The sequence below is a fragment of the Triticum dicoccoides genome, chromosome 2B (genome assembly GCF_002162155.2).
Source record: "Triticum dicoccoides isolate Atlit2015 ecotype Zavitan chromosome 2B, WEW_v2.0, whole genome shotgun sequence".
Taxonomy (NCBI): domain Eukaryota; kingdom Viridiplantae; phylum Streptophyta; class Magnoliopsida; order Poales; family Poaceae; genus Triticum; species Triticum dicoccoides.
This window is the reverse complement of record NC_041383.1, coordinates 777662723-777677312: the sequence shown is the minus strand read 5'-3', so window position 1 is coordinate 777677312 and position 14590 is coordinate 777662723. Positions and strand designations below refer to the sequence as shown.

The 14590-nt window shown below is 45.4% G+C and overlaps 1 protein-coding gene across 1 annotated transcript; it reads left to right on the top strand.

Moving 5' to 3' along the window:
• The first annotated feature begins 520 nt into the window (after positions 1-520).
• Positions 521-2217, top strand: LOC119361387 (flavanone 3-dioxygenase 3-like). The gene is made up of 3 exons (XM_037626620.1): positions 521-694; positions 982-1220; positions 1293-2217. The coding sequence occupies exons 1-3, from the start codon at positions 521-523 to the stop codon at positions 1873-1875; spliced, it is 996 nt and encodes a 331-aa protein (XP_037482517.1). The 3' UTR covers positions 1876-2217.
• Positions 2218-14590: the final 12373 nt, after the last annotated feature.

Genomic DNA, 14590 nt, shown 5'->3' with positions numbered 1-14590 from the left:
AAGCATTATCCAAGCAAGAGGGCGCCAACTTGGGCGAGGAAAACGGAATCGCGAGCCTACTTGGTCACTCGCACACACTGAAACCCACAGCTGGTGGGCACTGCCCCCAGAAAGGAACCGGCCCGGCGACCATCACCTGGACGCAGATACCACATCGCGGCGTACGTACTCCTACGTCCAGCTGGGCGGCTGCTCCTGGACCGGAACCGCGCGTCGTCCGGCGAGGGCAGAAGAAATCCAAGCGGTTTTGGGCTGTCAATCAAAAGATCTACGTGCAGGGGATCTGGTATCCCTTGCTTGCCCGGTGGCTACCTCCCATGCCTCTTGTGTGCTGCCGATCGCTCATTGCTTCCTACTTCTTCATCCTCCGCTCGCCGAGATTCCGCCCTATAAATCCCACTAGCGCTCGGAATCCAGATGGAATGCACACACCGGAAGCATCTTATTAGAAGAAGAAGAAGAAGAAGAAGAAGAAGAGCCAGCAAGAAGGAACGATATCCGTTCTGTCTGTTGGCGAGGCATGCCTGCTGCCGTCTCCGGGTGCCTCTTGGCGAGGAGCATGGCGAGCCACCACAACCACCACCGGCAGCGGGGAGCGGCGGCACTGCCGGTGATCAACATTGGCCGGCTCGGCGACAAGGACCCCGCCGCGCGGGCGCTCGTCGTGCAGGACATCGACCGGGGGTGCTTCCAGGTTCGTGTCGTTCGTTAGCTGCTCTGCTTCTGCCTGTTACTACTAGCTAGTACTACTGCCAGTGCGCTCTGGATCCTCTGGGCCTCGTCCTCGGCCTCTGGCTCCAACGACACCTCAGCTTCCAGGTAGAGCTACTGTAAGTTACACGTGCTGACGTGGACCAGCGCATGCCCCGTTTTTATACTGCCGACAGTGATGACCTGGCACTAAGTTTATATATACGCCGAGATGCCAGTGCTGACACGTACGTACATACCATTCTGCTGCCTGCCTGAACGGACCTGAAGGTGACAAACCACGGAGTCAGCAAGTCCGCCATGGACGGCGCCCTGGAGGCGGCCTCGGAGTTCTTCGACATGCCCGCGGAGCGCAAGGCGGCGTTCGCCTGCGACGACATCCGCAGCCCGATCCGGTACGACACGAGCTCCAGGGACGGCATCAGCAAGGCCAGGTCCTTCCTCAAGCACTACGCCAATCCCCTCGACCACTGGGTCGACTCCTGGCCAACCCAACCGGCAACATACAGGTACTTCATCATCAATCCGCACAATGGAATCGTCTCCGTTGATAGAATGACCGAACAAATGTTGATCCGCAGGAAGAAGATGGGGACGTACGCGGTGGAGATACAGAGGCTGTCAATGCAGCTCATGGGGGCCATCGTGCAGGGGCTGGGGCTCAGCCCAATGTACCTTGAGGAGAAGCTCGAAGCAGGACTGCAGTTCATGGCGCTCAACAACTACCCGCAGGGGTCGTCCCGGGCGGGCGACACGGTCGGGCTGGCGCCGCACTCCGACATCGGCTTCATCACCATCCTGCTGCAGAGCTCGCCGGGGCTCGAGGTGACGCACCACGACGACGGCGGCGCCTGGACGCCCGTCCCGGTCATCCCGGGGGCGCTCCATGTCCACCTCGGCGACCACCTGGAGGTGCTCAGCAACGGCCGGCTCCGGTCCCTCCTGCACCGGGCCATCCTCAACACCGACGAGGCGAAGGTCTCCATCGCCAGCATCCACGGCGCGGCGATGGACGAAAAGGTCGGGTGCGCCGAGGAGCTCGTCGACGAGGGACACCCGAGGATGTACAGGGAGAGCAGCTTCCATGACTTCCTCGACTTCCTGCCCACCAACGTCAAGGCGTACCGGAGGTTCGTCGAGACCCTCAAGATCGACAGCGCTTAAATGGGAAACAAGTACGTACATTGGTTCAGCTCCACTAAGACGTGCATAGCTGAATGAGACTCTGCAGATAAGTGTCCATTTAGTTCTGTCAGTCTTACTGCTAGCTGGAGAACAAAATTACGGTTTAATTATGCCTCCATTATCAAGTATCTCAGTACAAATAAGGAAGTGTGGTATTAGCAGAGCTGGGTAGGCGTGTGATTAGCAGGGTGCTTTTTTTTTCACTCCATTTCTTTCTTTGGGGAAATGCAGCATGTCTGCATGTCTCTTCCATCAAAAGGAGGGTCAAAGGGACCTTGCAAGGTTCTTCCGGTTCTTTGGTACCTACATACACCATTTGTTGGTCAGTGCAGTCCTATGTGTGTCAGTTAATTTCACCTATTGAAATTTACTTTCTCATGAGATGTATTGCGCACGACATATATTAAATATACAATTTACTGTTTACCATTTGCTTGGTTTTCTTTATCTGTGCCCAAGCTCAAAATCTAAGAGAAACTGAGAAAGATAACTCTTGTGTTCTGAATACCTGTTTCCTGTGCTTCACATTGAACTTTATCATGTCCTTGGATGAAATTGTTCGAGCAAGGTGGTTCCACAGCATCAGGAAAACCAGTGTATATCTTCTGTAACATAAATTAAGTGGTAGTAAAAGTTATTGCTTTCAAGAACCCTAAAGGTTTATCTTACAAAAAAACCTAAAAGGGCATGACCAAAACATTTTTCACACATAAACTGTTAACTACTCATAGTGTCAAAAAACGTCTTGTATTATTGGGACGGAGGGAGTATTTGGAAGAAGTACAAGAGGAAGACGCTCAGAAAATATGTAGACAGACAAGAAAATCAGTTGTTCCCCAAAACAAGAAAACCAGTAAACAATGCAAAATATCCATAGCGGCTGATGTTATCAACTAGTACGCATGAGACAAGTTTGCTGGTTGCGTACTGCTGGAGCTGAGATGTCGTGCTGTTGGCCGACCAAGAGAAAATATGAAAGCTAGAGATGCAAAAGGGTCATCTTTCATGGAGCCAGTGCAGCTAATTCAGTTAAATTTCTTTCTTTGGAAAGGAGGCTTAAGAAGAGGAAAAAAGAAAGGAGGATTAAGAAGAGCCTGACGTTCAACTAACGAAGTCATCAACTTACAAAGACCAAAAACATTAAAAAAAACGGAAGGAAAAAACAAAAATGGATGATACAAAGTGCTGCCCAAACAGCTTACAAACACCAACAACAACAGGCAAACAGCAGGGACTAGCAGATAAACTCAGTCTCCCCACCTAATTCAACAACGACTTTGAACATAAACAACCTGAGAAAATGTTGTTTGGACGTACACCAGCCACGCAACTACGTTTCCTTTGCAAATATCAGTCTTCAGACCGAAAGTACCTTTGTTAGCTCAGAGCTCAAATGCTCCCGGTGTGAACAACAAAATAGAAAAAAAATGCTGATTTTTTTGGCAAACTCAAGGGATGTTTAGAGTGCTTGCAAATCATCATGAAATCACACGGATGGAAGTTATGGTAAAAAGACAAAATCAAAGCTCCAAAATGCGTTTGAAAGTACCATCTTCAGAGCATCGAATTTTTTTTGCCACAATTTTCACGAATGTGATTTCATGATGAAAACTCTACAAGCACTCTAAATATTCCTTAAAGTTTGCAAAAAAAGAAAATCAGATTTTTCTTATTTTATACTACTTTTTCGAATTTACTGTTCATCCAGAGCATGCGAGCTCGCATGTAGGTACTTCGCGTCTGATCGAGACCTGTTTCTTTTTAAATGCAAAAGAAACTGGTTCTTTTTTTCTCAAAAGGGGAAAAAAGCGCGGATATCCACTTCGGTGCCCAGGCTCATCTGCTCCCGCTCAGAAAAAAAATCAAAATAAATACTAGAAAAATTCAAAAAATTCCAATTTTTTGTGTGATAGATAATTTGTCGCGTGAGGTCCGCTCCAAATTTCAATTTATCTGGACATTTGAGTAGCTCTCGGCAAAAAAGACAAATCGGGGTCAAAACAGTGCGTGAACGGTAAACATTTTTGCAGACCCTGATTTTGTCTTTTTTGCCAAGAGCTGCTCAGATGCTCAAATGAGTTGAATTTTTGAGCGGACCTCACGCGTCAAATTATCTACCATCCAAAAAAATTGGATTTTTTTGAATTTTTCTTGTATTTGTTTTGATTTTTTTCTAAGCGTGAGTGTAGACGAGCTCGGGAGCCAAAACTCCGCGTCCAAGAAAGCATGGTGTAGCTGTCCTTCTCTAGAAACTGCATGGTGACGAACGACTAGCCAGAGTCGAATATAAATTCCATCCATTCAAAAGAGAAAAAAAAAAGGGAATCACATCGATCGAGAAAAGAAAACAGAAATACATTGCAGTGCCGGATTGCATTGCAGAAATACATCGATCGAGAAAAGAAAAAAGAAAACAGAAATACATTGCAGTGCCGGACCGAGAAAAGAAAAGAAAACAGAATCACATCGATCGATCGAGAAAAGAAAAGGGAACCCCAGCTGCAATCAATTGCAGCGCCGGATGAACGAAGAAGACGAGCGAGCCAAGACAGCGAGTGACGAGATCGATCGCGAGAACAACGCATTGCAGTGCAGAGTTGAAGCGAAGTTAGGCAGGAGGGCGTGCGGGGCGCACCTGTTTCACTTCCGGTGGCCGGCCGGCCGGCCGGGCTCGGTCGCCTGCCGGTCAGTCCCGCCGCCGATGCAGGTGCAGCCAGCAGCAGCAGATCATAAGATCCCTGTGCTCTCCTCTGCTCTGCTCTGGCGTCGCCGTTCCAGCTTACTCAAGTCCTCTTTTATAGTACTGGGCGCGACTCGTTTTCTCCGGCACCCGCAATGGTAGGAGGCTGGGATTTTGGGATTAGGGTCACGGCGACGTGTCGCGGCGCGGCGGCGGGAACGTGTGGCCACCGCGCGCGCTCGTCCAGGCCGGCGCTTTCCGTCGCGCCCAGAGACAAACGGGATATTTTCTCGCCAACTTGAACACGTTTCCTTTCTTGTTACAGGGTGTGTTCGATATTGGACGCCTCCCTCCACGAGCCGTGTCACAAACACATACTTCCTCCGTCCGAAAATACTTGTCATCAAAATGAATAAAAAGTATATATCTAGACGTATTTTAGTTATAAATACATTTTTTTCCATTTTGATAACAAGTATTTTCGGACGGAAGGAGTACTCATAAGGCATGGAAGGATGCTCATAAATCGATTATCAAAAAAAAACCTGGTTTTTTAACACAACGACTCCATATACATAGAGTGGCCTCTGCTCATATTTATGTTTTCATTTATATAAGAACATCTGTGTTCCTGTGCTACCCCTTCTGTAAAACTAATGTAAGACTTTTTAGATCACTTCTAAAACGTCTTATAATAGTTTACAGAGGAAATATGTAAATAGAAACTAGACAAGTACTTTTTGCATGGTAATACGTGTCTCATTTATATCATAAGGATCATAGCATAAATTATATGTATATCAAATTGACAAAATTAAAAAGATAATATAATGCTAGCCTTCGGAAAAAAAAACATCAACCAAGAAAACAATTACAGTCAACAGCCAAGATTTTTTTTACAATCAATAGTGAAGAAACCTCTGAGACACCAACGTAGCCACCAAATAAAAACATGACGAGTCACCTCCTCATCCGAACTTAACGCGACTCCAACACTAATATGCAGCATTGCGAATCTCCAAGGTGACTCATCATAAAACAAAATCATTATCGTTGAACAAATCAAACCGGGCCAACACCCCAGACACGACATCGAACTCCAGATCTGACACCCCCATACGACTAAGACGTCGAAGGAGGAAACCATACATGTCATTCACAAACCACGAACCCACCACACGATCCACCATCTTCCAGATGTCGTCAAAGTAGACAACAATTTGGATCCGCTCCTGGACTACCTCCCAAGCTCCGTATCGGTGCTGGAGCAAATGTCGTCGCAACGGTGGAGCCCGAGGACACAAGTCCACCACGAGGGTGTTGCCGCTACCACGACATCCTTTTTTTGGCGAGAAAACTTCTGACCTATTCATCTTCAATCATGGCAGTAGAACATACACCATAAATAATAAAAGTTACATCCAAATTCTAAACCACCTATTGACGACTACAAGCACTGCCACGAGTCGAAGTCCCGCTGCCGTCATTGCCCCTCCCTCGCTGGAGCCATAAAAACTTGTTGTAGTAGACAGTCGAGAAGTCGTCGTGCTAAGGCCCCATAGAACCAGCGCAGCAGAACAACAACCGTCGCCAATGAAGAGTAGCGTAGATCAAAAGGATCCAACCTGAAAACACATGAACGCAGACAAACTACAACTAGATCCGAGCAAATCCACCAAGGACAGATCCGCCGGAAACACATCTCCACACACCCACCGATGATGCTAGACACACCATCGAGACGGAGGCTGGGTGGGGAGAACCTTATTCCATGTTCAGGGAGCCATCACTGTCTCATCTTCCTGAGCAGGACACAAACCCTAACAAAACACGAAGGAGCAATTGAAAATAGAGCCCTCCCGTCGGTGTCAAAACCGGCAGATCTCGGGTAAGGGAGCCCAAGCTATATGTCTGAGGACCGATGGTAACTATGGACAAATGACACAGTGTTTACCCAGGTTCGGGCCCTCTTAATGGAGGTAAAACCCTACTCCTGCTTGATTATATTCGAAGGGTATAGGGGTTACAAGAGTTGATCTACCACGAGATCGTATTGACTAACCCTAATTTGGCTAGCTTAGTAATGTTGGGATCTTGCCTCCGATCTAACCCTCCGGTTTATATAGACACCGGAGGGGCTTAGGGTTGTACAAAGTCGGTTAAACAAAAAGGAAATAACATATCCGGACACCTAGACTTGCTATCCACGTATACAGGAGTTCCTACTGGACACGAGTTATGATCTTCTATCTTGTATCTTGACGGCCCATCAGTCCGGCCCATATCCTATAGACCGGACGCCCGAGGACCCCATAATCCAGGACTCCCATAGTAGCGCCCTTGAACCAGTCTTCAATGCCGACGTGTTCGGCGCGCGGATTATCTTCGGCATTGTGAGGCGGGTTCCTTGAACAATATACGTCAGTTTTCCTCTATAAAGGAATTGTATCCGGCTTTGCATAGTTAAAACAACTCTTAGCCGCGAAGGCAGGATATGTAAAAAATAAGAATAGTGTCTTTTACTGACAACTTTTTTGGCAAAGCGTCAGACTTGACCCTTCGATGTTTTGAACTGTTTTCATACCCCACGTTCCGTATTTCGAGGCCAAGCCCCATTGGCCCGTCCTGTCAAAACAGAGATCATGCCCACTTAACACGAGATTGCTCATCAATAAGATTTGGGTAATCCAATCGTTTACGGCGCATGCTTCATTGGGAATAGGCAAGCTTCAAGGCACAAGTGGGGGGACGGTTGGCATTTTTACCGCTTATAAGAGGGCAATGGATTTCTCCTTTCTCCCCCACGCCTTCAAGTCTCCCAAGCTCTCAGTGCCCAAAAAGTTTCCGTCTTTCTCACCACCACCACCACCACCTCCGACCATGGCCGGATCTGGCTCCAAAGGCAAGTGGGAGGCCTCCTTCGTTACGGAGAAGGAGATAAAGGATCTCTGCAGTGCGGGATACCTTGTTGCCAACATCGCGCACAGGCTCCCCCCAAAGGTTCAAATCATTCCCACTCCGGAGCCCGGCGAACGAGTCGTCTTCCTTCCTCATTTCCTTAGAGGGTTAGGTTTTCCACTCCACCCATTCGTCCATGGACCTATGTTCTACTACGGGCTAGAATTCCATGATCTAGCCCCGAATTCCTTCCTCCACATCTCGGCGTTCATCGATGTGTGTTAGGCTCTCCTCCGCATTCACCCACACTTCGGCCTATGGCTCAAGGTCTTCAATGTGAAGCCGAAGGTGGTCGACGTTCAACACGCGGACTGCGGCAGAGCTATGATCAGCAAGCTGCCCAACACCATGTGGCCCAAGGGGGCCTTCATGGAGACCGTCAAGATCTGGCAACAGGAGTGGTTTTATATCACTGAGCCGCGCCGCACTTAGTGGGCGGTGATCCCAGAATTCAGATCTGGACCCCCCATGAGGCTTGTCTCCTGGACTACCTCCCAAGCTCTGTATAGGAGCTGGAGCAAATGTCGTGCAACGGTGGAGCCCGAGGACACAAGTCCACCACAAGGATGTTGCCGCTACCACGCCATCCTTTTTTTTGCGAGAAAACTTCTGACTATTCATCTTCAATCATGGCAATAGAGTGTACACCATAAATAATAAAAGTCACATCCAGATTCTAGACCACCTATTGAAGACTACAAGCACTGACACGAGCCGAAGTCCCGCCGCCGTCATTGCCCCTCCCTCACTGGAGCCGGTAAAAACTTGTTGTAGTAGACAGTCGAGAAGTCATCGTGCTAAGGCCCCATAGGACCAGCGTAGCAGAACAACAACTATCATAATGAAGAGTAGCGTAGATCAAAAGGATCCAACCTGAAAACAAATGAACGCAGACAAACTACAACCAGATCCGAGCAAATCCACCAAGGGCAGATCCGCCAGAAACACATCTCCACACATCCACCGATGATGCTAGACACAACATGGGGACGGGGGCTAGGTGGGGAGAACCTTGTTCCATGTTCAGAGGCCATCACTGTATCGTCTAACTGAGCAGGATACAAACCCTAACAAAACACGAAGGAGCAATTGAAAACAGAGCCCTCCCACCGGCAAGGGCCGAGATCCACCGCGCCGGCATGGCCCTAAGGCCACCGGAGATGAGGCGGACCGATGGCAGCGCCGGCGGGAAGCAGAGGAACCCTAGACCTTTCTTGCGGAGGAGAACAGACTGATTTCCAAATCCATCCCCAACCATAAGACCGATCGCCTCGTCGAGGAAGGATCTGAAAAAATCTTTATTCAGCGCCACCATCGCCGCGTCGTCGAAGCCAAGATGATGAACAATCTAAAAACCTAGACTATGAGGGCCGAAAAAGGATCCACACGCATGGGTCCGGCGACCCCCCTCACCACCGAGGTCATCGGTGAAGGGGAGCCGTCGGAGGATGGCAGCGGAGGAGCTCTCCTATCGATAAGGAAACTAGAAGTTGCATAAAAATAGATAAGTATGCCAACATATTATAATAATAATGATATAATGATAGTGGAGCATTGCTGTACATACGACGATCGTCCAACGCTCCTAGCAACACAAGAGAATGCCAGACACCAAGAACCAGTCTATGGTCACAAGTTACAGTCGGATGATTACAAGAGCTGTGGTACTCTCAGCCATCAAGACCAAACTATGATTTAACATTTTGATGTAGTATAAAGGTGCAATATACTTTCAGTGGAAGGTGATGTTTTGTTGATAGCGAGGCATCTATGATAACTTCGTTAACACTAGTAGAAAACGGGCCTTTAGTCCCGGTTCCAGAGGGTCTTTAGTCCCGGTTCTGGAACCGGGACTGAAGGGTCGGGACTAAAGCCCAAACCTTTAGTCCCGGTTCTCTTATGAATCGGGACTAAAGGAGCTCCAAGTGGCCACTGTCTAGAGCTCCACCTTTAGTCCCGGTTGGTGTTGGGTTTTTTGATTTTTTTTTTCTTCTGATTTTCAAATTTCTGAATTATTTGACAATTTAATATTTAATCACCCATCATCACCGCTCTCAAGTATGGACCACTCATTCCAAATCATCTAACTTCCTAGCTGGTCACCCATCCTCTCACTACCCCAGCCTAAGCACGCTTAACTTCCGAATTATATTCCCCCGTTTCCAAGTTTGCACTTCTTGTTTTCCTGACGATAGTATGTTGTCAATCCTATTAACCCTTAGAAGTTGAACTTGAGCATGAAGCACCGTTTGAGTTTGAAACTATTATTCTAAAAACAATAATTATTTAGTAACACTAATATTTATAGAATAAGTAGTTTGACCATAGTTTGAGCAGAGTTTGACCAAAAATTCAAAAAACTTAAATTTGAGGATAACTCTTTTTTCCTTTCAGAATTTGAGGATTCTAAATATTTGCAAAACGGCTATGGTGGTCAAAATCGGAACCGGGTTTTTTGTGCTGAACATTTTGATATATTATACGTTTTTTTCGACATCGTATGCAAAAGTTATAGTTGTTTTACTTTTTTATAACACTTTTTGGCAAAACATGTCAAAATTTATGTTTTTTAGTTTTCCTAACTCGAAGATGTAGTAACATAACTACATCTCGAAGGATTTTATTTTTTGAAGTTTTTTTCATTTTCTTTTTTTTCAAAAATGAAATGGCGATACCGGGGGGTGGGGTTAGAGTTTTAAAATTGTAGAACCCCTTTAGTCTGGGATGGTGTCCATCCAATTCTACCGTAGACTACATCTGCTAACACCCAGCTAGAGTCACAACTAAGGTTAACCAAGTCAGAGTCACATTCTATTAAGCTGGCAAAAAGAATTACTTTTTAATATAGCAAAACTAATTCTATCAACTATTATTAAAGGCTAAACAAATATTAATACAAAACAGTAGAAAAATTAACATTAATTAACTATAAAAATTTATCTACTATTGTCTAACAAAAGCATACTACAACAAGTTAAAATCTACAGAAAGAACTAACTAAAAATAATTGAAAACAACAATTAAAGGACTAAAACAACTATATAAGCAAAAAAAATCTTTTTTAATTAAAATCCTCATTTAAATTATTCTAAAAATAACCAAATAAATCTTACTGTGACAACAATCTAACATGTGACTAGGAGCAAAAAGAATTAAATTAAAAACTATTTTTAAACTCAAATTATTCACAATCTAGGGTTTGAAGCAAATTTGCACAAATTCATATTTAAATCATTTAAATTTGAAAACTAATGGCACAAACAGAAACTAGAAAAAAAAATCTAATGCAAAAAGAATCACTCAAAAACATCAAATATCCTAAAAGATATAAGCAATTCAAAGCAGAAACTAAAAACAAAAAACAAATTTCAGAACCCCTTTAGTCCCGGTTGGTGGCTCGAACCTGGACTAAAGTTGTAACCTTTAGTCCCAGTTGGTGGCTCGAACCGGGACTAAAGGTCTACTCTTTAGTCCCGGTTTGACACACCAACCGGGACTAAAGGGCACCCTTTAGTCCTAGTTGGTGTCTCAAACCGGGACTAATGGTCCCATTTGAACCGGGACTAATGCATGCCCGACACACTAGCCGCTCGAACCGGGACTAATGCTCACATTAGTCCCGGTTCGTAATGCAACCGGGACTAATGTGTAGATTGAGCTTCAACCAAAGCGTTGTTTTCTACTAGTGTAATCTCAAAACTCGTCAGCTTAGTCTTTCGGAGGTGTGTAGAGTGTGCATGAGTTCGTTCATAGAGATGAGTTCATGTACATGTTTGTGAGCGTCTGGTTTTGTACCGTGTTTTTTTAAGTTGGATGCAAGGCGATATAGATAATAGTGTATTGTTTGCTCTCCTAGAAACTAGAAACACATTTTTTCACACATGGCTTTTTAAGGAGAAGGTCATAGTCATACATTAAATTGTCCAATTCTTACAAGATCATCCTTCAAAAACATCAATCTTTATGTATATCGACATTGTCTTCCTTATGCACTCAAAGGAGGGATGTGAAAGTGCAACTAATCCCTGGGTGGTTTTGGTAATTCTTAACAACATATAGCTCATTGAACTAATACTCTTTCAAGATGATCATTTCAGAAAGTTCAATGATTGGCATGGCATGGGCTAGAGATGTGGACCCCTCAAAATGCTAAGGACACATATTGAAAAAAGCTCAAGACTCTACATTTTCATTTGAGTGATCCAAGATCACATTGAGTCCATAGGAAAAGCCAATACTATTAAAAGGGGGTGAGGTGTTACTTAATGGCTTACTTGCTCAAAATGCTTAGTGATATGCTCCAAAAGCCCTCAACCACTTTCTCATTTCCACATATGTTCTAAACCTAAAGTCAAACTCGGCCCCACTGATTTGATCTATCCGGTGCCACCAAGTTCATTTGACATAGCCACTGCCAGAAACCCTAATCAGTTTGGTCTCACCGATAGGGATTTCGGTCTCACCGAGATGGGATTGCAAACTCTCTGTTTCCCTTCGTAACATTTCGGTGTAACCGAAATGAGTGATCGGTCCCACCGAGTTCGCAATGCAAACTCTCTGTTTCCTTTTCGTAATGTTTCGGTCTCACTGAAATGATCGATCGGTCCCATCGAGTTTGCCTGACCAACTCTCTAGTTGCCTATTACTGAAATCGGTCTCACCGAGTTCATGTGATCGGTCTCACCGAGATCAAGTTATGCCCTAACCCTAGCACATCGGTCCCACTGAGTTGATATTGTCGGTCCCACCGAAAAGCCTAACGTTCACATTTTGAACTGAATCGGTCTGACCGAGTTTCACTATTCGGTCTCACCGAGTTTGGGAATTTGTGTGTAACGGTTAGATTTTGTGTGGAGGCTATATATACCCCTCCACCCATTCTCCATTCGTGGGGAGAGCCATCAGAACGTGCCTACACTTCCACTACTCATTTTCTAAGAGAGAACCACCTACTCATGTGTTGAGACCAAGACATTCCAATCCAACCACAAGAATCTTGATCTCTAGCCTTCTCCAAGTTGCTTTCCACCATAGCCAAATCTGCGAGAGAGAGTTGAGTGTTGGGGAGACTATCATTTGAAGCACAAGAGCAAGGAGTTCATCATCAACACACCATCTATTACCTTTTGGAGAGTGGTGTTTCCTAGATTGGTTAGGTGTCACTTGGGAGCCTCCGTCAAGATTGTGGAGTTGAACCAAGGAGTTTGTAAGGGCAAGGAGATCGCCTACTTCATGAAGATCTACCCAAGTGAGGCAAGTCCTTCGTGGGCGATGGCCATGGTGGGATATACAAGGTTGCTTCTTCGTGGAACCTTCGTGGGTGGAGCCCTCCATGGACTCGTGCAGCCATTACCCTTCGTGGGTTGAAGTCTCCACGTGGATGTACGATAGCACCACCTATCAGAACCACGCCAAAAATCTCCGTGTCTACATTGCATTTGCTCCCTCCGAACTCCTCCCCTTTACCTTCATGTGCAATGATTTACATTCTGCTACTATACTCTTAGAATTTCATGTGTAGGTTGTTTGCTTGACTAGTGCTAAGTTGCTAAAATCTGCCAAGACTTAAAATTGGGAAAAGGCTAGATTTTTATTTGGTCAAGTAGTCTAATCACCCCCCCCTCTCTAGACATACTTTCGATCCTACAAGTGGCACTGGTGCAGAGACCTGCTATACAAACGTTTTTAACCCCTTTCTGTGACGGCGTTTGGAACCGTCGCCAAGTGAGTGTGGGCGATGGGGGGGGGGTCCTTCCCACAAAACCCATAAACCGTCGAGGATAGGCCCTCCTCGCACACTAGCTGGGGCAAAATGAGTTCGTGTGCGATCTGGCGGGGCATCGAAACCCAATTGTTTCCGTTCGTATGTACATCCCACACGGTGAATCCCAGAAAAACATTTCCGCTCGTATGTATATCATACACAATGTTTTGTGTGCAAACGTTTGTGCAAGGTGGCCTAACACAAACAGTTCTCTGCCGGAAGCCGTGTGTGATTGTTAGTTGATCGAACACGCCTACTTTCTAGAAACCATGCGTGTTGTTTGAGTTCATCGTGCATGATGTTGTCTGAGTAACCGTCTGCAATAGAAAACCCCAATAAGTAGGGTAATTAGCCTATTATTGATAATCCATGTACTAATCAAATTGATATTTCTTATAAGCACACACCGGATATTTCATATCCGTATAACAGCAACCAGGTTTTCATAATCAAATTACATCAAATAGCTTCGGCACTTAGTTCCGCCAATACACAACAGCACCAAGTTTCACATGCAACATCAAAAACCTTTGGAAAGTAGCATCATACGCGGTAAATAAATAGATGAATCTCATCTGGGAAACTGCAGAAGTGGAAGGCAAATGTTGAGCCTTCAGTGATGTTTAATGTCCTTGCAACTTTAGGCTAGTGGTTATCGATAATTGCCCGCCCAACATTCCTCCTCTTCAGCAAGACTTCAATATTGTACCATGGGTGTTGAATGAATACCTTCCTCGCCTCTGGACCATGCAGGTGGTTTGAGAGGTAATCATTGGTGAACTGCTTTGAAAAGTACTGAGAACAAAGATATGCAAACAAGGTAAAAGAGTTAGTACCATCCTATAGTTGAACTCCACTATGCATTTGAACTCCACTATGTATTGTGAACAATGGTTGTGTATGCCTATAATGTGTTGAACTCCAGTAAGTATTGTTTGCTTTGATTGTTAGACTAAAAATGATGATATATCAAGCGTTGGAAAGTGCTTATGTTATAGTGATGCTTAGATGCTTAAATGCATTTGCAAAAGGAATAGTAACTTATGTTAGATTGATGCTTAAATGCTTATATTCTTATATTATGGTGCCTCCAAGATGATAGTTTTAGGTGGTTTCATCAACCCCGAGCCACCCAAAACCCAAGATGATAGGTTTAGGTGGTTTCGTCGACCCCGAGCCACCCTAGACCCTAATTGATTCTTTTAGGTGGTTTCGTCGACCCCAAGCCACCAAAACCCTAGATGATAGGTTTAGGTGGTTTAGTCGACCCCGAGCCACCCAAAACCCAAGAT